Source organism: Tupaia chinensis, unplaced genomic scaffold, assembly GCF_000334495.1.
Source record: "Tupaia chinensis unplaced genomic scaffold, TupChi_1.0 Scaffold000127_2, whole genome shotgun sequence".
NCBI lineage: Eukaryota > Metazoa > Chordata > Mammalia > Scandentia > Tupaiidae > Tupaia > Tupaia belangeri.
In genome coordinates, this window is record NW_006159596.1 from 2,872,564 (window position 1) to 2,899,626 (window position 27,063).

At 39.0% G+C, this 27,063-nt stretch overlaps 1 protein-coding gene across 8 annotated transcripts in view; it reads right to left on the bottom strand.

Annotated features, from left to right (window-relative positions):
* Positions 1–27,063, bottom strand: part of INPP4B (inositol polyphosphate-4-phosphatase type II B) — a 957,317-nt gene that overhangs the window by 64,060 nt on the left and 866,194 nt on the right. For all 8 annotated transcript variants that reach the window (XM_027770345.1, XM_027770344.1, XM_006144646.2 and 5 more), the window contains 2 exons: positions 20,302–20,442; positions 16,193–16,290 (listed from right to left, as the gene is read on the bottom strand). In XM_027770345.1, the coding sequence (XP_027626146.1) occupies positions 16,193–16,290; positions 20,302–20,442 (239 nt within the window). The remainder of the gene's footprint in view (positions 1–16,192; positions 16,291–20,301; positions 20,443–27,063) is intronic.

Below are 27,063 nucleotides of genomic sequence, written 5' to 3' on the forward strand. Positions count from 1 at the left end.
TTCATAGCACAGTAGTAAGGCTGCTCAAGAGAAGCTGGATCCATGGGGTAGACCCACAGTGCAGCAGTTAAGGGAGCTGGATCCCACATGGCTGACCACAGTTGGAGTCGTGTTCCCGGTGACTTGAAAGACACACTAGGCACATGCACATGTCCAAATTCCTGACAGGAAGGAGAAATGGAGGATAAAAGACTGAGGTGTGTGACCATGCCTCATCGAGGGGTACTTTCTCTCTCTCTCTGGCAAGTGTACCTTCTTTAAAAAGATTTCTGAGGCATCTCTATATCGTTTCCTACCATATTCATGCTTGAAAAAGCATAGCTGCACACTGTAAAGCTATATAATATTGAATGGAAATTTAAAAATTAATTTAAAAAATGTAAAAATAACATTTGTTCCCCCCCCAAAAAAAAAGAACAAAAGAAAGAAAGTGCATTCAGCATGGAGACTGCAGTTTGATTTCCCAGCCTGAAATATGCTGGGCACATACACATGTGCCCAGGATCCACAGTCTTCCACGCAGACTGGAGGGCTGGAGAGAGGGGACTGTGGTGTGACCAGATCCTAGGAAGGGTGTTCCCCTCTCTCTCTCTCACTCTTACATGGATACACACATGCTCTACCATGAATAACGAGAAAGAAAAATTAGGAGGAGAAAAAGAAAATGGGGCCCCATGAGGAATAGTTAATGACATGAGGTAACTGGGGAGGGAGCAGGAGATGACACTGATTGTTCAGATTTGTACCTACTGATAACTAGAGCTTGGGCAATAAATGACATTCACTTCACAGTAAAACCTAAGACAGCGTATATTGTGACACAGTTGTCCCTGAGACATGGTAAGATGGAATTTGAAATGAAAATATAGTCATAGAAGCAAAAGGCTTTTTAGGAGACTGGTTGTGTTAGTACTGTACGGTATGAAAATACAGGGCCAGCCAGTGGTGTGGTAGTTAAGGTGGGCTGGACCCCACATGGCTGACTGCATGGTTTGAGTTTCAGACCCAGCAGCTTGAAAAGCATGGTGGGTATGTGTGTGTGTCTGCTCAAAATCCTCAGAGGAGAATGGAGGAGAAGAGGATGTAGTGTGGCCATGCCCCTTGGAAGGGTGCTTTTTCATGTTCCTCTTCTCTATCGCTCTCATGTGCTGTAAGAAACTGCACTGTAATGTTGACTCAACAAACTGAAGGATGAAAAATTCTGGGAGCCTTGACTGGAGCCTTGACAGAGGAGACTGCGAACGATACTTAGGTTACTGAGTTACACTGAAGAAATAGATGACATGTTCCTGACTCACATCACAAAAACTGACACGTGAAAGTTTAATAGCACTGGGGCTTATCCTTTCCAAATTTGTACCAGATGTTTTATTATAGCAAAATGACATATCTGAGCAGTTCCTGACTTCAGCTGCACAGAATAGAGGAAGTATCCCAGTGAAGTGTGTGAGCAATCTCTATCAAACACCAGCAGTGGTTGGTAAACTGGTAATGTCCATTGAAAATAATCATATATCATTTTGGATTTCATGACCACAGAATAGAGGAAGGTCAGGCACAATTCAGCTATCTTTCTGTGACAGGGAAGAGTGAGACAAAATTGTTGTATAAAATATCCTAAAAGGGAAAACTGTTCGAAGTTGGACTTACTATGTAACTCAAGGTGATTCTCATAAGAGATCTGACTAAATACCCCACTCTCCTACTCCTGATATATAGAAATTTTAAAAGGATATAGCTTGAGGATAAAGGAAAGGAGACTACATGTGGAATGCCTTAAGGAGAGTTATAAAACCAGCCCAGGACTCTGCAGCTAATCAAAGAAAGTAAAGAATACAAGGGTGTTTTTGTCACCATTACTGCTTTTAATGTTGATAAATGGCCACCAAAACAAACCCACAGTAATCCATAAGTGAGAGTTATGAACAGTCATTAAAAATTATGTATAGGTATATCATTGACATAGACAGTGTCCTCGACATTGTTGAAAGGACAATAGGTCAGATTACAGAATGGATTTATTCATGAGGGGTGTGTGTGTTGGGGAGTGTGTGCATATGTTGATCTCATTGTATGTGTCTGTAGGTAGAGTGAGATATTGTTTTAGGTATCAGCAGTGGTCATTTGTATGTTGTAAGAGTTAGCATTATTTTTCAATGATCTAAATTTATTTAATTTAAAATGAGCATGTACTGTTTTTAAATAATAAAGTTATTATAAGTGTAATTGAGAATAGAGTAGATAGATGCATGGAAAAATCAAAGCAGCTTAAAGTCTCATGATGCAAAGACCTGACTTCAAATTCTCCATTGTAGTAGAGTGGGATAGATATTTAAACCATTATTAAATGCAAGAAGTTGTACTATGGGCCATGACATAAGTCAGTGAAGACTTGTGGGGCCCAGTAAAAGGAGGAGGCAATGTTTTAAGAATAGGTTTGTGTGGAAGGGTATGCAGCCAGCCAGTGGTGTGGTGGTTAAAGTGGCTGGATCCCACATGGCCGACCATGCAGTTCGAGTCACGGATCTGGTGGCTTGAAAAGACAATAATATTATTACACAATTGTCCCTGAGATGTGTCTAACAGAGGTCATGCTTTGTGGTTACTGAAAGCATCTGAAGTTGAGGAAAAACTATCAGCAAAGTCATAGTCACTTGAGGCAGAACTGCAGAAATGGGATGAGTGCAGTTCACTATGTCCCTAGAGTAGACCGTCCCAGGGGCAGAATTTGTCAGAGGCCTGCTCTATGCTGGAGAATCTGGGCTTCATCTTAGTAAACAGGAGCTTAATCATATCTGAGAGGTTCCTGGGAATCTTTTGGATTCCCTAGAAATGGCCTTCAAATGTTTTTGGAAGCAATGTAGAAATAGAAATTTATTTTAATGCAACTTGAGCAAATCCTGGAGATCTAATATACAACAATGTGACTATAATTCACATGCCTGGCATGTTTTTCAACTTGCTAGGTCCAGGACTAGTCGGCCATGTGGGATCCAGCTGCTTTAACCACCATGCCACTGGGTAGCCCAGGAAAACACTCTTTATCCCTCTGGGTAAGCATAGGGTAGCTCATGACAGTCATCTTTTAGTCACAGGGGACTAGATGCAAAATAAATTAAACACACTAAGAACAGCAGATTAATGAAGTAGGGGTTGGGAAGATCACTTTATACTGCTGAGGCATGAAACTAACCCTCTCTCAAAGCCTATCTTCCTGCTGGAGTTTTCAGTTAGGTTAATAAATTTTCTATACTGCTTAAGTCAGTTTGAAAGGATAGCATTTTGGTCACTTGCAGCCAAAAGTGCTTTAAGGTAAATAAATGGTTATATATGCACTTTCAACACTGACTGGCCATATTGCAGATGCAGAATATTGATTTAGAGAAAAGGCAGTTCAGAGAATCTCTGGAGAGCAGAAAATCAATCATATCTTCAGCGATGGTTTTTAAACAGTCCTGCTTTCTTCGACACCTCTAGCTAGGGGCGCACTTGTGATTTGACTCTGCGTGGACTTGTGACTGTCTTGACTAAGAGAATAGCAGAAGTGATGCCCTGTGCCTTCTGAGGTCAGATCATAAATATACAGCTCTTGTCCCATTATTCTTTTGGATTTTTACTACCTGTATCCCCCCTCCCCCCTTTTGAGACACTTCCTCTAAGAACCAACTGCTACGGAGGAATAAGCTCATATCATATCCTGTTTAAGTCTCCCCCAAGTCACAGCTGAACCTAGCCTTCGGGTTAAGCAAACCCAGGAGTCAGAGCGTGAGTACGGAAGCTTCTCAAACTTCAGTTCTCAACCATGAAAAGTCATAGATACCATAAAGCCGAGACAAACCATCCCCACTTCCCTTGTCTAAGTAACCAACTCACAGAATATTTGAGTAAAAATAAAATGATTCTGATTTTATATTGAAAAAGTTGGGATAGTTTGTTACCTGACAATAAATCACTAGATCTATAATAAAGACAATTTAGATATGTATTTCTCAGTGTGAAAATGTTAACGTAAGAACAGTGCTTTCACAGTCCACTCTGTTAGTACTAGATTCTGTAATGTCATGTATCTTCTATACTTAATTATAAAACAATTACAGGTCACTTTCTTAGTATGCAGACAAATACAAACAGATAAAAGCCACTGAGCTACCTTTTATTTATTTATTTTTAAGAGAGATTTTTGCTATAGGGCACATGTGCTTGCCAGAGAAACAGAAAGCAAGAAATAACCCCTCAGGGGAATGACTATACCATAATTCCTTTTCCTCCATTCTCCTTTCAGGACTTTGGGGACACACACACACACACACACACACACACACACACACACACATGCTCCTTGCCTGAGTGTTAGGCTGCCGGATCCAGGACTTGATCTGCAGTTAACTACATGGGAGTCCAGTGGTGTAACTATTATACCATCTTCTGGTCCCAACACTGAGATATCTTAAAATTGGAAATTATGCTCTCTTACATGCTGTGAAATCTTGAAAAATGTAAAAGAACAAAGCTCCAATGAAACCAGCTGTATTTAAACTGTATTTCCAATTTGTCATTTATGATGAAGGCAGTGTAAGAAATCAAGTATCAAATCTGGTCAGAGCTTAATATTTTCTGACTTACACCCTTTCTACATTTCCTCTTAAATAATTTTCAAGATTGTATCACCTGGGACCAGCAGTTAGCATAATGACTATGTCGCTGGACTCCCACGTAGTCGACCGCAGTTCGAGTCCCAGACCCGGTGGCTTGAACTCACGCCGGGCACATGTGCATGTGTGCCCAAGATCCTGAGAGGAGAATGGAGGAGAAGGGATTGCGGCGTGACCATCCCCCCAGGGGGTGATTTCTCGCTTTCTATCTCTCTGTCTCTCTCTGACTGTCCGGCGAGCGGATGCACCCTATAGCAAAAACCTCTCCAAAAAAAAAAAAAGATTGTATCACCCCTAACAAAAAAACAAACCAAACAAACAAAAAAAAACTATAAGTAATTGTTAAAGTATATGCAAAGTAATTATGCTAACCATTCTGCTTCTAATAACAGAATTACCTGAGTCTGAGTAATTTATAAAAGTAGAGGCTTATTCAGCTCATAGTTTGGAGATCAAAGGTCCAGGGGAAGCATCTGGTGAGGCTTTTAGCTGGCAGATAACATGGTGGAGAGCAGGAACTGCTTAGAGCAGAGACGTTTCTGTCTCATTCCCTGTCCTTATAAGCCTACCAGAATTCAATCATGGGAGGCCCATCTCATTGCCTAATCACTTCCCAAAGGCCCTTTCTTTTTATTTATTTATTTATTTTATATGTTCAATCACTGTATATCATTACAGCTTGTAAAATTAATTTTCCCAGCATGAATATACTGTGCATTAGTCCAGTTAAAGATATTAACATACACATTATTTCCACAGATAATTTTCCATTTTCAATACCATAATCAGGTTAAGTTTCCACTCTCTTAACATTCACCAAATTGTTTTCTAAAGTTTATTTCTTCTATGAGAAGGGAAAGAACAAGAACCCCCAACATGGTCCCAATGCCTCAATCCACCCTCAGCCTTCAACCAGCCCTGGATCATGGGCATGCGTTTGCCTGACATACTCTGGGAGGTCTCCAGACTTGCACTGGGAACCCTACCACGTGAGACTGCAGAGTGTCATATTTTGCCACTGAGCCACTGTTTGGCCCTCAGCTAATAATGATTTCAGGAGCTCATCTATAGAGGTATTCTGAGAAAAAAAAAGTATATACATATATGGCTTTTTGAAAGATTTTTCTGTGATTACATGCCTATAGAGGTATTCTGAGAAAAAAAAAATATATAGGGCTTTTTGAAAGATTTTTCTGTGATTACATGGAGAAAATTCAGAAAAGTTAATATAGATGTGAAGGATTATGACAAAACAAAGAAGCAAAGGGGATATTGAGTAGAGAAGAGATGCAGTTTGGTTTAAGCTGCAGAAAAGAACCTCATGGTCACGTGTAGCTGAATCGATACACTGAGTTGTCTGAATGTAGGAGAAATATAACTCTCTTGAGAAACTCTAAATGCACCACAATCATTATTTTATCTCTCTCTCTAATGTTCATAAGTGTGACATCTTCTTGTCACAGAATTTGACAGTAGAAATATTAACTTCCTTTCCCTGGTGAGATAATGGTAACATGTACTTTGAAGTACAAGGTATATACATACATATTAATTATTCTCATTTGGCTGACAATGAAATGCAGGCATTCAAAACATCCAGTGATTCACCTAAGTGAGCTTTCAACTGAATTCCTATCTTTTGATTTTATGCCATTACGTGCTGACTTACTAGACTCATATTTTGGAGGGCAGCCAGTCTTCTGAGTGGTAGAATTTGGAATGTAAGTCTTAAATGTTCTAAGGAGAATGGAGCCCCGGGAAAAAGGAAAGAATGAAGAAAAATGTAAGCATGACTGAAAGGCTGGAAATCTAAGTTTGGACCCATTTATATTGCAGCAGGATAGGGCTAACTGAAAAAAATTGGAGTGATCAGTTTTGTAAGGACCACAAATATCACAGAGGTCGCAGAAATTCACACTTAGTTGGCCAGGCAGGGCCATTTGTGTGTGTGTGTTGCTTGCAGTGCTGTTTGTATTTCATGCTTTGATCCAGCCTACAATTTAGTAGATGGCAAAAGTCCGTGTCTGCAGCTAGAATGCACAGAGAAAAGTAAAATTCAATATTGTTTGATGTCATTTTTTCTTTCAAAAAGACATGAGTGCTTCATGAGATAGCAAGAGAAAAAAAAATCAAACTTAGTTTTTGCCAACATTGAGAACATGAGAAACTTCAAGAGGTAAGTGCATTAGAGTTTCCTCTACAAAAAGTTAAAAATAAATTGTAATTACAAATATGTAAAAAAAAATTCCAAACAGAAAATACGAGCATGGTGCTGGAAACATTCATAAATTTGAAGATCCACAACTTTAAATTCAGGTCACAGGATCCTGTCTCTCATAGCAAGTTATAGGGTTGGACTAGATCAGTATTTTTTAAACTATGTCCTGAGGTACGACTGTTTAGGAAAATGCTAATGGGAGTTTCATGTAATTTTTTTGTGGTACTATTATGCAAAAAAGTACTATTTAAAACATTTATATATAAATATATATGTCGTGTATACACATATGTATAGATAATCCATGGTGTTGAAATATATACATATATATATATATGTAACACACATTACACATAATATATAGTATGTATAAATATATTTACCCAGGTTAGTCTGCAGACTACCTGGCTACTTCTTTGATTTTATAAAGTGAGTTTTTTTTTTTTCTGTTTGTTTGTTTGTTTGTTTGTTTATAAAGAGGTTTTTACTATAGGGCACACATGCCCTCACCAAAAATACAGAGAGAGACAGAGACAGAAAGTGAGAAATCACCCCCCCCAGGGGGGTTGGCCACATTGCAATCCCTTCTCCTCCATTCTCCTCTCGGGATCTTGGGCACTCATGCACACGTGCTCAGCGGGAGTTTAAGCCACCAGGTCCGGGACTCGAACTGCAGTCAATTACATGGGAATCCAGTGACATATCCATTATGCCAACTGCTGGTCCCAAAGAGAGTTTTATTAGAACTCGGCCATGTCCATTGGTGCTATGGGTTGGATATGTTTTGCCTCCCAAAGTTTCACGTGATTGAAGCTTGATCCCCAATGTAACAGTGTTGAGAGGTGGTAGGACCTTTAGGAGGTAGGGCCTTGTGGGCAGTGTTTGGACCACAGGGCATGGCCCTCATGGATCGAGTAAGATGCAGTCTTGCTGGAGAGAGGGAATTCTTAATCTCAGTAACGGGTTAATTCCTGCTACGGTGAATTGCTATAAATGGCGGCCTGCAGGAGACTCTCCCTCTAGGCATACCTGACTTTCTACTTCTGCTACCATGCTGTGATGGAGCAGAGGCTGGTGGGGGGCCAGTCACTTGCCTTTGTACATTTTAACCATCAGAATCATGCACGAAATAAATCTTTATTCTTATTAAGTCATCCAGCCTCAGGTATTTCTCTTTAATAATACAATAATGGACTAAATGGGATCACCAGTTGGTGTAATGGCTATGTCTCTGGACTCCCAGGTAGTCGACCATGGTTCGAGTCCTGAATCTGGTGGCTTAAACTCATGCTGGGCGTGTGTATGCATGCCCAAGATCCCGAGAGGAGAGTGGAGGAGAAGAGATTGTGGTATGGCCATCCTCCCCAGAGGGGTGATTTCTCACTTTCTGTCTCTCTGTCTTTCTGGAGAATGCATATGCTCTATAGCAAACACCTCTCAAAAAAAAAGGAAAAAAAAGACAAAAAAAAAAAAAAAAAAAAAAAGGAAAAAAAAGACAATAATGAACTAGAACAATTGGTTTATATATTGTCTACAGTCTACATTGCACTACTGTAGCAAAGTTGAGTAGTTTCAATAGAAATTGTAAGGTGCTTAAAGCCAAGACTGAAGAGTGAGTGGAGACAGCTAGTAATCTTCTAATTCCACTTTCATCTGCTCCTTTTGGGACATTCTCCACATTAAAGTCCTGCAGTGTAACAGTTTTCCCCTGTATTGCCAATCCCTTTTAGTCATTTTGTAGATCTAGCAATGCCAAGCATGTGGATAAAATGTGAAAAATTCTTCAGCCATCTGAATGTTTCCAAATATACATATGTTTGAAATAAAATAAGCAAAATATTTGTATGTCTAATTGAATTTTTTATTTATATATTTGGATGTCCACATAATATCAAAGCTGAGAGGTCTATAAAAAAAATTATTAGTGATTAATTATGTAATGCCTTAATTCATAGTTTCTATTGAAAGGGAATTCATATTTTAGTATAAGAAAATCCCTGTATCATCTTATATCTTAGTTTGTAAAATAAACAAAAAGAATTGTAATATTTGCATTATTTGGTGTGCTTAGGAAATTTAAAACAGATTAATTTAGCTTGACATAATGCATCGGGATAATCTTACACTGAATAAAATGATTATTACAGCTGACTTGCTTTATATCATATATAAAAAGGATATTATAGCTAGATACATTTCAACAAGTATGTGGAAAAATGCAATTGATGTACATGTTTATTTTGGTGCAAGATAAATTTTAAAATCCATGTACAGTTTCTCATAACATGCATTTCCATGGACTTTTTGCAAACCCCTTCCCCATACTCCCACCCCCATGCATTTAACTTAGGTCCTCCACTATGAAGTTTCTAACACAACTAATAAATAGAAGATAAACAGTTTTAATATTCTGGGCAATTTTATCCTTTTTTAACATTCACATGTAGAATACAAATGAAACACAAAAACATAAATTTATGATTTGAAAACTATCTCTATAACACTTATACCTTTAACTTCATGGTTCTCAAGGCTTATTGTTCAGCAGAAGCAACTGGAGTGCATGTTAAAACACAAAATGCAGGGACCAGCTGATGGCGCATTGGTTACATCGCTAACCTCCCATGTAGGCAACTGCGGTTTGACTCCCCAACCTGGTGACTTAAAGTTCACACCAGGTGCATATGTGTGTGCATGCCCAAGATCCCAAGAGAAAAATGGAGGAGAAGAGATTGCAGCTTGACCATACCCCCTGGAGGGTGATTCCTTGCTTTTTCTCTCTGTCTCTCTGGTGAGCACACCCACTCTATTAAAAAAAAAAAAAAGATGCAGACCTCTGATCCAGAACTGCAGTTTCTGAGATTACTCTGATAGGGCTAAAGGATAAGGAGAGAGGCTGAGCAGCAAAGTTGAGCGTGCTGGTCAACTGCTTGCTGATTTGCTTTTGTATCTCTCGCTATACCTTTCTCATTCTGCTCTTTACAGAAACCTCATTTCCTGGACTACCTGCCACCCTCTGATTTACAACTAAGTTTAGATAATGAGGAACAAGGGGAAAATTATAAGACAGAAGGAAGAAAAAAGGTAGCACATTTCTCCCCTGAACTCACAGGTCTCTGGGAGTGGCTGTGTCTTTCCAGTGTTCCAGTTCCCACTGGGCAACTTCTCTTCTGTGGTCCAGCTTCAGTTGGATAGTCACTCCAAGAACCAAGATCTAGGTGGATAGCCTTCGCTTTTATCCTCTGAGGACATTACCTCTGACCTACGCCCTTCAGCGCCTGCGTTAGTGATCACTAAGCTCAGGGTTGCTTTAACAACCCCATTTTAATTTGTAAACTCCTAAAATTCTTGTGTTTCCAAGGCCTGAGGAATGCAGCCGCTGAGAATTGTGTATTATTTTCTATTTTACTACATTATAGCATCGTCTGGCACATCCTAACTCAGGTGCCCTTCTCTACAGGATCCTGTTGACAGGTTAATCCCTTCCTATACAGTCTGACCCCATCACTAAAGTCAACAGACTGAAAAAAGTTAGTAGAGAGAAAGAAACAGTTAGAAAAGAGAGTAAGGTGACCAGGGGGCAGAATCTAACCATGCTTTTTTGTTACCCGCAGCTGATCCTGTGGACAGAATAAGACAGTAGCATCTGATGCCACAGTTCTGTAATGCTGAGAGGCTCCTTAATATTCATAAAGAGTCTCTCTGTAGGTGTGAATTTTTCAGAGTAAATCTATTATTTCCATGGATGGGGAAATAGTTAATAACTGAAAAATGTATATTGGAACCTGGGAAATATTTAACCCACATCAAATAGTCTCTTTGCTAATCAGGAACACACAGATTGTTAGAAGATCTTTGGTCGGGTGGTGGTGGTGGTGGTGGTGTGTGTGTGTTAGTGCATGTGTTTGTTTCTGTCCTTCGGTGTATATGTCTTACCTCATTTCCTCACTTTATAAACTTGGGTCACTTCCAGAGCCTGCTAAGATCTAGAGAACCAAGCTCAGGAAAGGTGGTAGTTTCTAAGGGCAGAGGGCTCTGTAAAGTACGGACAAGAAATACCGGCCAGAACGTGTTCCAAGAAAGTGAAAGCACATTGGAACTGTGACAGCAGTGAGCCTTGTGGTATCAACATATGTGGCTTCTAGTTTTAGATAAATAAACCCTAAGTGAATGGGTATTCAGATGCATTGCCTCCTCCTTCTTATTTTTTGATTTTTTTGGAAAGGTTTTTGCTATAGGGCGCTTATGCTTTCCAGAGAGACAGAGACAGACAAAGTGAGAAATCACCCCCCATGGGGGATGGCTACGCCACAATCCCTTCTCCTCCATTCTCCTCTCAGGATCTTGGGCATGCATGCCACACATCGGCGTGAATTTAAGACACCGGGTCTGGGACTCGAACCACGGTTGACTACATGGGAGTCCAGCGACATAGCCATTACGCTAACCGCTGGCCCCCACCTCCTCTTTTTTAAAAAACAAATTATTCATTTAATTTTATTTATTATTATGATTTCAATTTGCTGTAGGACATGTATGCTCACATGAGAGTGATGGGGGTGGGAGGAGTGAAAAAGCAAGCTGCCAGGTCCTGAGCTTGAACTGTAGTTGGCCATGTTGGAGTCCAACGTCTTAATCACCATGCTACCTGCTGGCTCCCAGACGCACCCTTTTTTGATTATGGAGCATTGTCCCTCTATGTGGCACGCGTGTCTGATGGGGTCAGTACTGATTCCATCGCACACACGTTCTGTGGCCTGTGGTAGCGGTCCTAATCACTAAGTGAAAGAGATAGCCACGTAAGTAATCGTAATTTTCATTGTTAAGCAGAGAGAATGTGGTACAACTTCTCTGATACACTGACTGCTCAGTAGGAATGGATTTACCGTCTGCTCAGTGATTTACCCCTGTGTAGTGACATGTTAGGATGTGGTGGTGAATGTCCCTCCACACACTATGGCACCGGCGGTCTGGGAAGTCCAACAGTGTGATTTGCTAAAGACGATGGCCAAGATGATCTCTTCCAGAGCACGAGTGTTACCAATGTTGTAGTAGTGAGTTTTCTAGTTCTCAGTGATCCTCTGGTGTATCCGTCTGTAAGTTTATTTTACATGGAGAACAATTCTGAGTGGTCCCTGGCAGTTCTGTCCTTTTCATTCTTTTTGGAAACAAGATCTAATAATTTCATCGAGGAAAGCATTATCAAGTGCTTGTTCTGGAAGAATGACCCTGATGTACTAGGAAGCTCTATTCTGTGTGTGAAAACCTTGCCATCAATGGCTGCAGTGGGGACATTCTAAAAAGATGAAGGACTAAATTTTAGGAGTGAGTTAATCCATTTTTTGGTGTAGCAACATCTGGTTTTAGATAATCCACTCACATGTATTTATGGTTCATCCATTCTTCACCTGCCTCTGGGAAATCCTCTCATTTGTAGTTTCACATCCCCTAGTGGAGTTCTGTTACTTTCTATGAATTTCAAATTATTTGAGTTTCAGTATTTAATATTTCCAAATTTTATCTGATTTAAACCAGCTTTTCTCCATTGATTTTTTTTTTTTTTTAATGGCCAGAGTATGTGTACTTACCAAAGAGAAACAAAAGGACAGAGAAGGAGAAGGGGGAAGTACCTCTCAATGAAATACAGTCATGCCCAATCCCTTCTCCTCCATGTCTCCATCCTGCTGGGATTTGGGACACAGGCACACACATGCCTGGTGTATTTTGCAATTCACCAGACTGGAATTTGAGCCACTATCAGCCATGTGGGATCCAGCTGCCATTTTTTTTTAATGTTTCTTTTTTTAAAAGAGATTTTTGCCTTAGGGCACATGTGCTTGCCACAGAAAGAGAGACAGAGACAGTGAAAGGAATAGTGAGAAATCACCTCCCAGAGGGGATGGCTATGTTATGATCTCTTCTCTTCCATTCTCCTCCTGGGATCTTGGGTGCACATGCCCATGTGCCCACATGATTTTCAAGCCACCAGTTCCAGGACTCAAACCATGGTTGGCCATGCAGGAGTCTAGCAATGTTACTGCTACAATATCTGCCAGCCCCAAAGGATCCAGCTTCCTTAACCACTAGGCTACGGGGCTGATGGGATTTAGTGGGTCATTAGAAAAGTCATGACACATTTTTGCATAGAAAAACACATGATGACTTTTCCAATATCCTGATATTTTGTTAAATAAGAGTTAAGATAAAAATAGAAAATGCTAATTGAAAATTCAAGTTCACAGTACACAAAATGCTTAATCCAAATAAAATTGCATACTTTCAATTAAACAGTAGCTCAGTAAAACTAAATATCACAATCCTTGACATGCATTTAGAACTTTTACAAATTATATTTAAGAATTGCATTTAACAATTATTTTAAAAGAACAGGAGACTATCTCATGGAAAACTATGATTGATCTGATTTTTAAAGTTAGTCAAGAGGATGAGAATAAAACTTTTTTAAGATTTTTTTTCCCTCTGAAGGCATCTCTGGAGGACTTGAGAAGCAGTAATAGATTAACAGGGTCTGAAGACCAACCCTAAACTTCTCCAAACCTTTCAACACCTTTTATACACAGAGCATCAATCTTAGAGAGTTATCTGTGACCTTTTGTGGGAATCTGAGTGTTAAAAAAATCTGGGAAGCAAGGCAGGTTTTCTTTCTCTAGATGCCAGAACACTACTGTTTTCTCAGTCAAGTAACATTAACTCTGTATCACATGAGAGGCTCAGTCCTCTGTTTTCACTTGAGGACCTTTGTGGGCTTTCTGGCTAGTTGCAGGGGCTTTATCTTTGTTACTTTCTCTAGAACCTCTCAAGAGGATAAAGAGTAGGTCCTTAGTCTAGCTGCCACCCTGAAATTTCCATCTTTCTCTGAACTCCCAAGTGCCCTACCACCTTGGAGAATGAAACTAAAGAGAAGCAAAGAATGAAAACACTCTCTCTCTCTTTCATTGCCATCAGTTTATTTTTTCATTTATTCAGACAATTAGGCTTCCTAAGAGGATGCTGATCAATCCATCTACCTGTGCAGTACACTATCTCCCTTTAAATTCTGATAATGTGGTTTATTCCATGGTTTTTATTAATAACATTTCATCATGTTATCAGCGATGCGTAACCACCAAATCCAGTAGCTTCTCTTTTAATCTTTCTTCTTTATTTATCCACATATTGGATATTTTTGCCCACCTTTCTCTGAATGATATTATTCTTGATTAGCTTTTTATTTGCCTCAATTTCAAATAATTTTTTGGTGGGTTTTGTAGTCCTGCATCCTTTTTATATTTTTATTTATTTATTCATTTGTTGATTTTTTAATTTGACCAGAGAGAGACAGAGGGTGAGAGTGAGAGAGAGAGGAAGTGAGAAAGAAAGCCACCAGATTCAGGACTCGAACCCTGGTTGGCCATGTGGGAGTGTCCAGCACCTTAGCCACTACGCCACCTGCTAGTCCCAGTAGTCCTGCATTCTTTAATATTATGGGTATTCTTTTCCTATATGTATGTCTTCTTATTTTCTATGTGGACTACATCAAAATTGCTCACATAATTCCTCAAAAATGAAGTATCTATAAAATATTAGGTTCTTATCCTATTTCCCTATTTTTTGTAAAGGAAAAGAATGCCTAGTGCATTTTCTAGTACAGAAATAAAATCTGTGATAATGCATAACCACACAATGAATGTCAGAAATAATCACGTAGAAAAATAATACTTTGGGGACAACAACAGCAAAAACACCAAAACTAAATTATTCAGAAAAAGAATCAACATTCCAAAATAACAACTATTATTCTGAAAAAAAGATACAGAGTTGATGTAGATTATTCCTTGATTACACTGAGTCATTACATTGTAAGCTACTAGATACATAGGCCAAAGCTTCATCTTTCATTATCCATGGTAACTGGCCCAGAGTTTTACATCTCTACCAGCATCTGCTAAATTGAATGTGAGCCTTCCCACAAAAATTTCCAAAAAGAAAATAAGCGACGAAATATGACAATAATATTCTACTTACTATCATTACAAGACTTTTTTTCTGTATTTCGTGTGCAAATCTTATTGCTATAGTAGATGAAATACTATATATAACACAGAGATGTCAAATTTGCATATATATGCCCTCTAGTTTTCTTTAAGAGTCTTTTTTCTTTCTTTCTTTCTTTTTGCTATAAGGTGCATATGTTGGCCGGAGAGACAGAGACAGAGACAGAAAGTGAGAAATCACCCTCCAGACAGGATGGTGATGCCACAATCCCTTCTCATCTCAGGATTTGGGGCACACGCACACACACACCAGCATGAGCTTCAAGCCACCAGGTTCGGGATTCAAACTATGGCTGATCTTGTGGGAATCTAGCACTCTATGGCCCCAACCCTGTAGTATTTTAATAGAGCATTCATTGGGTTATAGAAAGACCTCAACACCCTGCCACCTAAGGTATTTCAAACTAAGTATCAGAATATATATCAGTAACCAAATCGTCCATGGTTAGATGATAGATTATCTTTGATGACTGTTTTTGGTTTAAAATACTATGATATTTTCTACTTTATTAAAGGTTAGTTTCTTATCATTGTGAATACCTCAACATATTTATACTATTTATTGATGAACTCCAAATACATTCCTGATTCTCTGAATTTGAACTTTTCAAATGTTCTGTGCTTAACATCGTGGGAAAAAGAATTCCAGAACTGAACAATGCCCCCCCCAAAAAAAAAAAAGTTCTAAAGTGTAAAACAGATTTCTACAGACTTGAATGCTGTATTCTAACTGATTTTCTCCTTGTAGTTGTGTGATACAAGGAGTCTTCAAGTTCATGGCCAATGTGTATCATGAAAAAGCTCTGCATGGATTTCCAAACTTTTTTAGCAACAAACTAAACTCAAACTTTAGTTCCATTTTTCCACAATTTTTTAAAGTACCCTCATTTATATGATGTCTCTTATGTAGAGAGACTTAAATCTTTATGAAAGTCTTTCATATGGTCAAGCGTTATTCAGGATTTTTATTGGGATCAATTGAGTTTATAAATAAAAAAAGTTCCATATTTAAAATCTGGCATTTCCCAATAGTATTGACATTCACATCCTGGTATGAGCAGCAGGCCACACCGAATAGCACAATCAAAGTAATGAAGCGGATGTTGGCCATACCTCCTTGGCAGTCAGTCTTTTTGGTTCAGATAATCTCAAAATTCTCACATCTCTACCCTTCCCTTTTTGAGTCCATTGGCCTCTATGTCTGACCATGCCTAAATATTTATAATAAAAAAATTCTTATTATTGTTTTCTCTAACTCTTGTACTTACACTCAGGGGGCATCTTTTCCATAAATATCGTGTAATATTCTTTAAGAAGTTCAAAATTTTCTTGATTAATACTTTCTTGCAAAGAGACATCTCCAAACCTAAAAAATAGAAAAAAAGAGAACAGTATGGGTTTATTAAAGTGCACCAGAAAGTAACACAGTTTACCTTTTCTTTAAGGAATAACTTCTTAAGGAAGGATAAAAAGTTTAGAGTTGCTGTAGATTATTCCTTGATTACACTGAGTCATTAAATCATAAGCTACTAGAAACACATACCAAATCTTCATCTTTGATCATCCATGGTGACTGGCAGTTTATATCTCTACCAGTGTCTGCTAAATTGAATGTAAGTGTTCCCACAACAATTTCCAAAAAGAAAAAAAATGACAAAATATGACAATTTTCTACTTACCTTGTCCTCATTACATTACATAAAGAAGGCATTTCTCTCTCTCTCTCTCTCTCTCTTCCCCTCTCTCTCTCTTTTTTGAGGCTTTTGCCATGGGTTGCTTGTGCTTGCCAGAGAGAGAGACAGAGACAGTGGGAGGGAAAATGAAAAAGCACCCTCCAGAAGAGATGACCATGCCACAGTCCCTTCTCTTTCATTCTTCTCCTGGGATTTTGGGCATGCATGCACATGCACCCAGCATGATTAACCATTGGGTTTAGAACACAAACCATGAATGGCCATGTGGGAGACCAGAGCCTTAACCACCATGCCACCTGCTGGCTCCATTTCTCTCAGTTTTAAGTTACATTGCATAATTGTGATTTCAAACATAGTCTTTCTCTAATCCTGATTCCATCAATCACTTCTAACATACCGAAAAATACACATGTTCATCAAACGTGAACTTAAATAAAATACTATCGATATATGTAAAACACCAGCCCCTGTGTGCATGCATTATTGTTACTGTCATATTCTACAATCTACCCTACACCTCCTCTGCAGGGCTGCATCTCTGCTGGTATATAAAATCCAAAAAGCAAAACACCTCCTTTTTCTCTTTTTATATACATCTAATATTTCCTTTTCACCCATGACAGGGGTGGGGAAGGGAAGGGTTCCAGAACACCAGGACTGGACCTTGGATTGCATGAGACTTTGCATACAGCTCCTAGAGAGTAGTTCATTGTGTGTCTACACCATGAAGGCTGGTGACTCTGTAACAGGGCCGCTCTGCCTCTACTTCACGACAAACCTTTCTACCTATGTGTCACTGATCTTCTGTTCTCTGAGAAATTCCCAGGTTCAGACTTAAAGTCCACTTGACTCCCTATCAAAGGATGCTATATAAATGACTTATAATATCTGTCTGTGGCCAAATTTGTATTTCTAGATGTCAACTGAAAATTTCAGCATATATTTTTCTACCCCTCCCCCCACCGTGCAACATAGCCCCAAACGGAAACAATGTCTACATTTTGGTTATGTATAAATCTAACTCCAATATTATATCATTAACTTAGATTCAAAATCTAGGCACCATTTTGAATGCCCTCTCTTTTACCAACCCAACTATTCACTGACCTTTTCTTTTTGTCTGTCTTCTTTTTTTTGAGAGGTTTTTTTTGAGAGGTTTTCACTAGGGCATGTGCGCTTGCCAGAAAGACAAAATCACCCCCCAGGGGGGATTGCAACACTTCAACCCCTTCTCCTCCATTCTCCTCTTGGGATCTTGGGCACACACGCACACGCGTCTGGCATGAGTTTAAGGCACCAGGTCCAGGACTCACACTGCGGTCGACTTCATGGGAGTCCAGCAACATAGCTGTTATGCCAACTGCTGCCCCCCCCAACCTTTTCTTATCTTTAGTACCACTTTATTCTTTTTTCTTTACCACTGTCATTACAAATTAGCTATTTATATCCAGTCTGAACTCTACTAGAACTTTCCAAATGCCCAATACCGTGTCTCCAGTCTCCTCTTCCAATCTACCACTTACATCATGATCAGATCGTTCATTCATTCAACAAACACTTATTTATCATTGACTGTGGACAATTATTGCACTGTAATATAATAAATGAAATGTTGGAAAATTTAATCAAATGCGCATTTCATTTGTGCTCCCTGAACTTCAATGTTTCTTCTCTCCCTGTGAGGACATAATCCAGCCTCCTTAATTTAACAACTTCTCTACAAAGTCTTCCAGATGTCCTATGGGAATGTAGTTCCACTCTTCTCTCTCATCATCAGGACTGTAATGCCATTGGGACTGTTCACATGTTATTTTCCCTCTGACTAGAACACTTATCTTCCTTGTTGGCTTGATCTATTTCTTTACATCTTTCAAAGCCTGGTGAAAGACTCATCTCCTCTATGAGACCTCCCCTTTGGATTCATCTCCCGTAGGTCAATCACTTTCTTTCCTACGCCATTCCTGGCCCTTCTCATCTTTGATTGTCGCTTGAGTCAAACTGTATTGTGATATTTACAGTTCTGTCCTCCTTACTGGATGGTATATTCTTTCAGTATAGGATTATGTCTTGTGCATCTTAAGGCCTCCTGTTCCCCCTGCATCCCACAGAGCAGGATCTGGCACAGAGTCAGTGTTCAGTATGTTTACTGAGTTACACTTGGAGGTCAGGTACACAGACCCAGGGACAGTTCTCAGGATGCATTTCCCTAGACTCTGAAATACACTCTCCTAACTTTTGCTCTGGAGCATCATCAGCTGGTATTGCATAATCAGCTGGTATTTTTTTAAGTGGCATCCCTGCTGAGGTGATATTAGAGTCATGAGCTGAATATTTGTAGCCTCCAAAATTCATATACTAAAGCCCTAACCTCCAGTATTTAGATGGAGAAGTAGAGATTGTGGCGTCACCATTCCCTATGGGAAGTGCTTTCTTTTCTCCCACTCTCTGTCTCCTTCTGGCAAGTACACAGGCCCTCTGGCAAATTAAAATATATATAAATAACAAAGGTAATGGTCTTTAAGGAGCATAGAAGCTATCTGTACTAACCGTGGTAATATTTTTAGTTTGGTAAGATTCATTAGTAAAGACCTAAAATATACTTAACAAGTCATGGCAAGGGATATGCCTATTTTAAAACTATTACCTATGGGAAAAGAAGATATTTGAAGAATGAATTATATATAACAAAGCATTTTAAATCCCAAACGCTCAAAAATTTGGCCTGTGGGGAAAATTCTCCAGCCAGGCTTTACAGCAAGATGATAACTCCTTTCTTTAAAATCTTTTTAAAGTATGTCTATGAACTTTAAGTTTTACGTACTTTTTTTGTTATCTCTAAATGTGAACCATGTAAGAATCAGAAATTAAATTTTCTGTTTGCTACAAGAAAAAAATGTGTGTGTGTTTTTTATAGGGATTCATAGGATCACATGGGATCTTTTTTTGTTTAACTAAATAAGTAATTAAAAAAGGAATGTGTTGGGACCACCAAATGGCGTAATGGTTATGTTGCTGGACTCTGATGTAGTCGACTGCAGTTCGAGCCCTAGATCTGGTGCCTTAATACTCATGCTGGGCATGTGTTCATGCATGCCCAAAATCTCCAGAGGAGAATGGAAGAGAAGGAACTGTGGCATGGCCATCCCCCCTATGATAGGTGATTTCTTGCTTTCTGCTTCTCTGTCTCTTAGCAAGCACACGTGCCCTATAGCAAAAATCTCTCTTAAAAACAACAACAACAACAAAAACAAGCAAACAAAGAGATGTGTTAATATTATCCAGTAAAAACTATTATAATTAAAAGAAAAAAAAATAGACCAAGTTTAGATCATAACATTTTGATACAATTAGCTGAGTTTGCAATGTTGCTCTATGAATGCACATAAAGATTCAAAAATTTTATATTTACATAGGTACTTGGAAACACACAGAAATTTAACCTATATGAATGTTGGGGTATTGACATTAATATTTTTCTCAATGGTTTTGCCATTCTTAATTTTATTTGGGCCAGGATGCCTCACATAGGAATATTTTACCTTCTATATCAAGTAAGTTCATATTGATAAAAAGGAAAATGTTACTCGCAGTTCTATTTCAGTTCTATATGCAGAAACTATGGGATCTGTCAGTTTATCCCAAGAGGAAAAAACAAAAAACTGAATGCTATACCTGAAGCTTACCTCTCAGCAAGAGTTTGCTGTTCATTGATTCCAACATTAAAAAGTATGGGGTACACATGAAGCAATTGTCCTTCTTTAATCTGTAAAGGTAGCAACTCAAACAGTCTAGTTGGAAGCTTGACCTCCACCACGTAATGTTCACTGAGGAAAGCAGAAGACAAAGGGAGGAAGCGTTACTTACTTCAGTTGTTTCATTTTGGCTTTATAGGAAAGAAACAGTAAGAGAGTTAGAATATAGCACTCGGTTAGGTTTTTTGGCCGCCATATGCTTATTTTCCGTCATTCATTCAAAAGTCATTCACTAATTGTATTATTAAAATATCTGGCACAATGAACTGTAAGAATTAGTTTACATGTTCAATTTCTCTACACTAGTCTGAGCTTTTTCAGGAAATGAAGGATGTTTCATACATTCAAGACTGTGTGCCTAGAAAGCTTCAATATTTGTCTTCCTGATTTAATTATTTTAAAGCTAATCAGTCCTAAGAATAAGAAAAACAGTTCAATGGTAAGAAGCCAAATCAGTAGTAATTATTTTTGGCATAGTCTTATCAGTGAACCCCATTTGTGATAGCCTGATGGAAATGTGGTGGTTAGTTATTTGAGGTCTCACCTTAAATGGCCCTGATCATTCTGCTACATCGACATATCACAGCAACATTTTTCATTGAAAATTTCTACTAAAAACTACCCCCAAGTCTGGCCCCACAGTAAAGTGTCTATGTACAATGTTTAGGGAATGGATCTCACATGGCAACCACAGATCTAATACCGGCCCTGTCAACTTGAAAATCATGCCAGATAAGTGTGCATGGCTAAAATCCTACAGGATGGAGGAATGGAGAAAAAGGATTGTGGTATGACTATGTCCCCATTCAGAGGTGTTTTCTCTCCACTCTCCCTCTCTCTGGTGAATGCACAGACCCTCTGGCAATTAATTAAAAAAATAAACTTAATTAATTTTTTTTGGAGAGGTTTTTGCTATAGGGCGCTTGCGCTCGCCAGACAGACAGAGAGAGACAGCAATTAATAAAAAATATAAACTTAATTTTCTTTTTTTTTGGAGAGGTTTTTGTTATAGGGCGCTTGCGCTCACCAGACAGACAAAGAGAGACAGAGAGACAGAAAGCGAGAAATCACCCCCCAGGGGGAATGGCCACGCCGCAATCTCTTCTCCTCCATTCTCCTCTCAGGATCTTGGGCATGCACGCACACGCGCCCAGCGAGTTTAAGCCACTGGGTCCAGGACTTGAACCGCGGTCGACTATGTGGGATCCCGACGACATAGCCATTACACTAACTGCTGGTCCCAATAAACGTAATTTTAAATATTTGAAATTTCCATTAGGATTCATAAACTATGATAAACAAGAATAACTGCTTATATATTTTGACTTCTGATGTGGTGTGAATTGAATATGGAAATGTTGGATTTTGCCCTCATGTTAGGAAGATGCACAAACATGTCTCCAGAAGTACATAAAGTGGTAGGCTGTAATAGCTGTATTAGAGGAAAAAGTAAAGGGCACATAGGGAGTCTCTGTGAAAAATTTTTTAAAATGTCTCCTAGTATAATAATATTATTGATAACCACTATAGATCATGGACTCAGACATATTTATTCCCTAGCTACAAGCTAGAGAATTAGAAAATAGGAACCTAGCTTGCCAGGATTTAGGACTACCCTCAGATGGACGGACACACTATTTTTCTTTGATTAGTCACGTTCAGTGTTCTTTCCAATAGCCTGGTTAACAGAGGGCTAATGTTTTGTCAAGTCTCCCAGGATAATGAAATGAGAAATATCAATGAGTAGGTTCATGCTTATAAGCTGTTCTGATTGGGAGGGATCAGAACCACCAAAGACCCTCTGCCCAGACTTCACCCTCCTGTCCCCCAAGGTCTATCCAAGGAGCCAGGATAAGGCAATCAGCAGCGGCCCCATTCAGGGATCTGGGCCACCAAAGACCCTCTGCCCAGACTTCACCCTCCTGCCTCCCCAGATCTAGCCAAGGAGCCAACTGTGGAAAGGGAGAAAAATGATACTGTTTAGAGACTTCATGTCACCTCCTCCTACATTCCTCTGAAAGCTCAGATTTAACTCCAAAAACTAGGGAAAAGCATATAATCCATCAGATGACCAGAAGCTACTACAGAGACACTAGAAATATGAGAAACCAAGAAAATATCCTCTGAGGGAAAAGAATAACACTTTTCCTTCCACAGAATTTATGGGGGAACTCATGGAAATGCCAGATAAAGCATTTAAAATATTCGTAGTGACAAAGCTAACAGAGATGGAAGAGAAGAGAGTCAATGAACTCCAGATGGTGCAGGAGAAAAGCGACGAGTTCCAGGAGGTGGGGAAGTTCCTGCATGATCTGAAAGAGGAGATACACATCATGAAAAAGAATCAAATGGAATTATTAGAGATGAAGGCTGTAATACAGAAAATTAAAACCTCCCTTGAAAATATCCAAAGCAGATTAGATCATGCAGATGATCAAATCTCAGATGTAGAAGATAGAACCTCTGACCTAGAAAAATTCACCAAAAAAGACAGAAAATAACCTGAAAAAATGAGAATAACATATGAATAATACTAGATACCATTAAATGCCCAAACATAGGATAATCAGTATCCCAGAAGGTGGAAGAAACTAGTAAAGGTATTGATAATCTGTTTTATGAAATCGTGGAAAAAAACTTTCCAAATCTAGAGAGACACTCAAATATCCAGACCCAAGAAATACAAAGAACCCCACATAAAACCGACCCAAGAAGATCCTTCCTAAGGTACGTCATAGCCAGATGGAACTAAACCACAGACACTAAAATGGGCAAGAGAGAAATGTCAAGTTACTTTCAAAGGATATCCCATCAGTCTAACATTGGACCTCTTGTTGAAAACAATACAAACAAAGTGTAGGAAAATACATTCAAAGTGTTAAGTGAAAAACAATTTCAACTAAGAATACTATTTCTAGCAAGATTATCCTTCATATGGGAAGAAAAGCTTGAAACATTCTCAGATAAACAAAGCATAAAAGAATTTACTAACACCAGACCAGCTATTCAAGTTTTGCCTATGCATTCATTAGTTGATAGGCAATTTTATTATTTTGTAAATTTTGCTCTTAAGAATAATACTGCTAAAAAACATTCAGGTTCAGGGACCAGCAGTTAGTGTAATGGCTATGTCGCTGAACTCCCATGTAGTCCACTGTGGTTCGAGCCCCAGACCCGGTGGCTTATACTCACACCAGGCGTGTGTTCATATGTGCCCAAGATTCCAAGAGGAGAATGGAGAAGGGATTGAGGTGTGGTCATTCCCCCAGCGGGGTGATTTCTCGCTTTCTGCCTCTCTGATGAGTGCGTGTGCCCTATAGCAAAAACCTATCCAAAAAAAAAAAAATTCAGGTTTAGGTTTTGGTGTGGACAAATGTTTAATTTTTTCCTAAGTATATACGTAAAAGTTATATGTCAATTTTGTACTTAACTTTTTTTTTGAGAGTTTTTTTGTTTGTTTGTTTTTGTTTTTTTGCTATAGGTCATGTATGTTCACCAGAGAGACAGAGACAAAGAGACAGAAAGTGAGAAATCACCCCTCCCAGCAGGGGGGATGGTCATGCTGCAATCCCTTCTCCTCCATTCTCCTCTCAGGATCTTGGGCACACATGCACATGAACCTGGAGTGAGTTTAAGCCACTGGGTCCAGGACTTAAACTGTGGTAGACTACATGGGAGTCCAGCGACATAGCCATTATGCCAACTACTGGTCCCTGTACTTGACTTTTTAAAAGAATTGCCATTCGATTTCCAAAGTGGGTGCCATTTTGCAGTTCTATCAGCAATGTATGAGAGTCCCTTTTTTTTTTTTTACATCCTCACCAACATTAATTATTATCTGAATTTTGATCATGACGATTCTAGTCTGAATGAATTGATATCTGTGGTTTTAATTTCATTCTTCTGAAAACTAATAATGTTGAATATGTTTTCATGTGCTTTTAAGACAAAAATAATCTTTTTAGGTGACATATCTATTACAATATTTTTCTTATTTTTAAATCGGGTTTTCTGTCTCATTGTTACTGAGTCATAAGCTGTCTTTATATTAGCAGGATTCAAAAAGTTTATTAAAAATGGAATAAGGTATTAGTTTATGTTGGTGCTAAAAGTTTTTAAATTTATGCAGTTTTTTCATTATATACTTTTCCTATAAACTTTTTTTTTGGAGAGGTTTTTGCTATAGGGTGTGTGCGCTCACCAGACAGACAGAGAGAGACAGAGAGACAGAAAGCGAGAAATCACTCCCCAGGGGGGATGGCCATGCTGCAATCCCTTCTCTTCCATTGTCCTCTCGGGATCTTGGGCACGCACGCGCATGCGCCCGGTGTGAGTTTAAGCCACCGGGTCCGGGATGTGAACTGTGGTCGACTACGTGGGAGTCCAGCAACATAGCCATTATGCTAACTGCTGGTCCCCCTATAAACTTTGTGAAGACCTCTTGTGTATTTTGGATCCAAGTCCTTTTTCAGATATTTGATTGGTGCATACTTTCTCTCAATCTGTGGCTTATCTTTTCATTTACTTAATGATGACTTTTGATGCCTAAAAGCTTATAATTTTGGTGAAGTCTTATTTTTTTTTTCTTCAATGAACATTGATTTTTAAATTTTGTTTTTAAGAACTCATTACCTAATCCACTTTAAAAGTGTTTTCTCCTGGGCTGACCTTGTAGCCTCATGGTTAGGATGACCAGACCCCATATGGCCAACCATGGCTCAAAACCCAGTCCCAGTGGCATGAAAAACACAATGGGTGGATGTGTGTGCATGCATAAAGCTCACATAGGGTGTGGAAATAGAGGACAATGGATTGCTGCATGATCGCATTCCATTGTGGGATGCTTCCCCCCTGCCCCACCAAATCTATAGATAAAATTGTGAAGAACTGTCATCTTAACAATTTTGAGGCTTCTAAGTCAAGAACACAGGCCGTCTCTCCATTTATTGGGTTGTATTAATTTCTCTCAGTGATATTTTTTGTGAGGTCTGCATATAATTCTTAGACTCTAACTTGGCTAAATTTATTCCTATTTCTTCTTCTTGATGCAGTAGTGACTTGAATTGTTATCTAAAATGCCACTGTTTCTGGCAGTTTTCATCAGGTGTTTTTTTGGTTCTCCAGTTCAGGCAAGCTGGCCCCATTTGTTAGTGACACTGTGAGTACAAATGACGGTCTTAACCTAGTAGAACTCTGCTAGCACAACGCAGTTGACAGGAACAGCCCATAGCACAGGTGACATAGATTCCCACTCTGTTGCCTGAAGAGCACTAGTTTTTCATGAATAAGTAATTCTACATTTGATGCATGCAACTGATTTATTCCTTTAGTTTTAAAATTGTAGCTTTAGATGATTATTTCAAGTTGTACTCTTGATTTTTGTAGAGAAGATTAACTAAGTTGCTCTCTTTGTCATTTAAGAGTCCCACCCCTAGGTGAGCAGATGGCATTGCAGTTATGTCACTGGACTCTCACATGGCTGACCATGGTTTGAGTCCTGGACCCAGTGGCTTGAAATTCAAGTTGAGTATGTGTGCTTAGTATAAGCTCAAGATCCCAGAAGGAAAATGGAGGAGAAGGGATTGCGGTGTGGCCATCCTCGGGATGGGGGTGGGGTAATTTCTCACTTTCCCTCTTACTGTCTCTGTCTCTTTTTCTGGCAAGTGCACATGCCCTAAGACAAAAAAAGAGTCCCATCCTCGCCTTGGTGATAACTTCTGAATTTAGATACAGCTTAAAGAACTTCTTCAGAAAAGGCATTCTACTCTCTGACTATTCCAAATATAAGCTTCCCTCATAAATTGTTATAAAAATATCAGTTTGTTACTTTGGATATTAAATAGTAATACTGGTTTGTGCTATTTTCCAGGTGTATGTGTAACAGAGCAATTTTATTCTTCCATGAATGGTAAATTAAGCATTAATTTCCAGGTGAAATATTTAGTTTTATGAGGATGCTTTTTCTGTGTGTGTAAGGAATAGTCACTTTTCATTCAACCATGAGTCTCTGGGCATCCTTCGCAGAACATTTAAAATAGCTAATATCCATTTGCTGTGGATGGGAAAACAAGTTTACTCTGAACTTTTATACTTATTCTCCATCTCCTTCTAGCATGCAAAGTTTTTTCCCTTTTGCACATTGCTAAGTTTTAATTATGAACTGAGCATGTTTAACTTTGACATATCCTTGGGGCCAGCAGGAGCCATGGTGGTTGAAGTGCTGGACTCCCACATGGCTGACTGTGATTTGAGTACTGGACCCTGTGGCTTGAAAATCACTTTGGGCACATATACTTGCATGCCCAAAATCTCAATAGAAGACTGGAGGAGAAGGGACTATGGTGTGGCCATCCCTCTGAATTGGGGGAATTTCTCACTTTCCCTCTTTCTCACTCCCTCATGAGTGCATGTGCTCTAGAGCAAGAATCTAAAAATAAAATAAAATAAAAATTGAAATGTACTCATGAAGCATGAATGTCTTTGGATAGAAATATGAAACTAAGATTTGCTTTCATTTCTCATTAAAATATCTTAGTAGTGGGACCAGCAGTTAGCATAATGGCTATGTCGCTGGACTCTGATGTAGTCGACCGCAGTTTGAGTCCCAGATCTGGTGACTTAAACTCACGCTGGGTGCGTGTGTGCACATGCCCAAGATCCCGAGAGGAGAATGGAGGAGAAGGGATTGTGGTG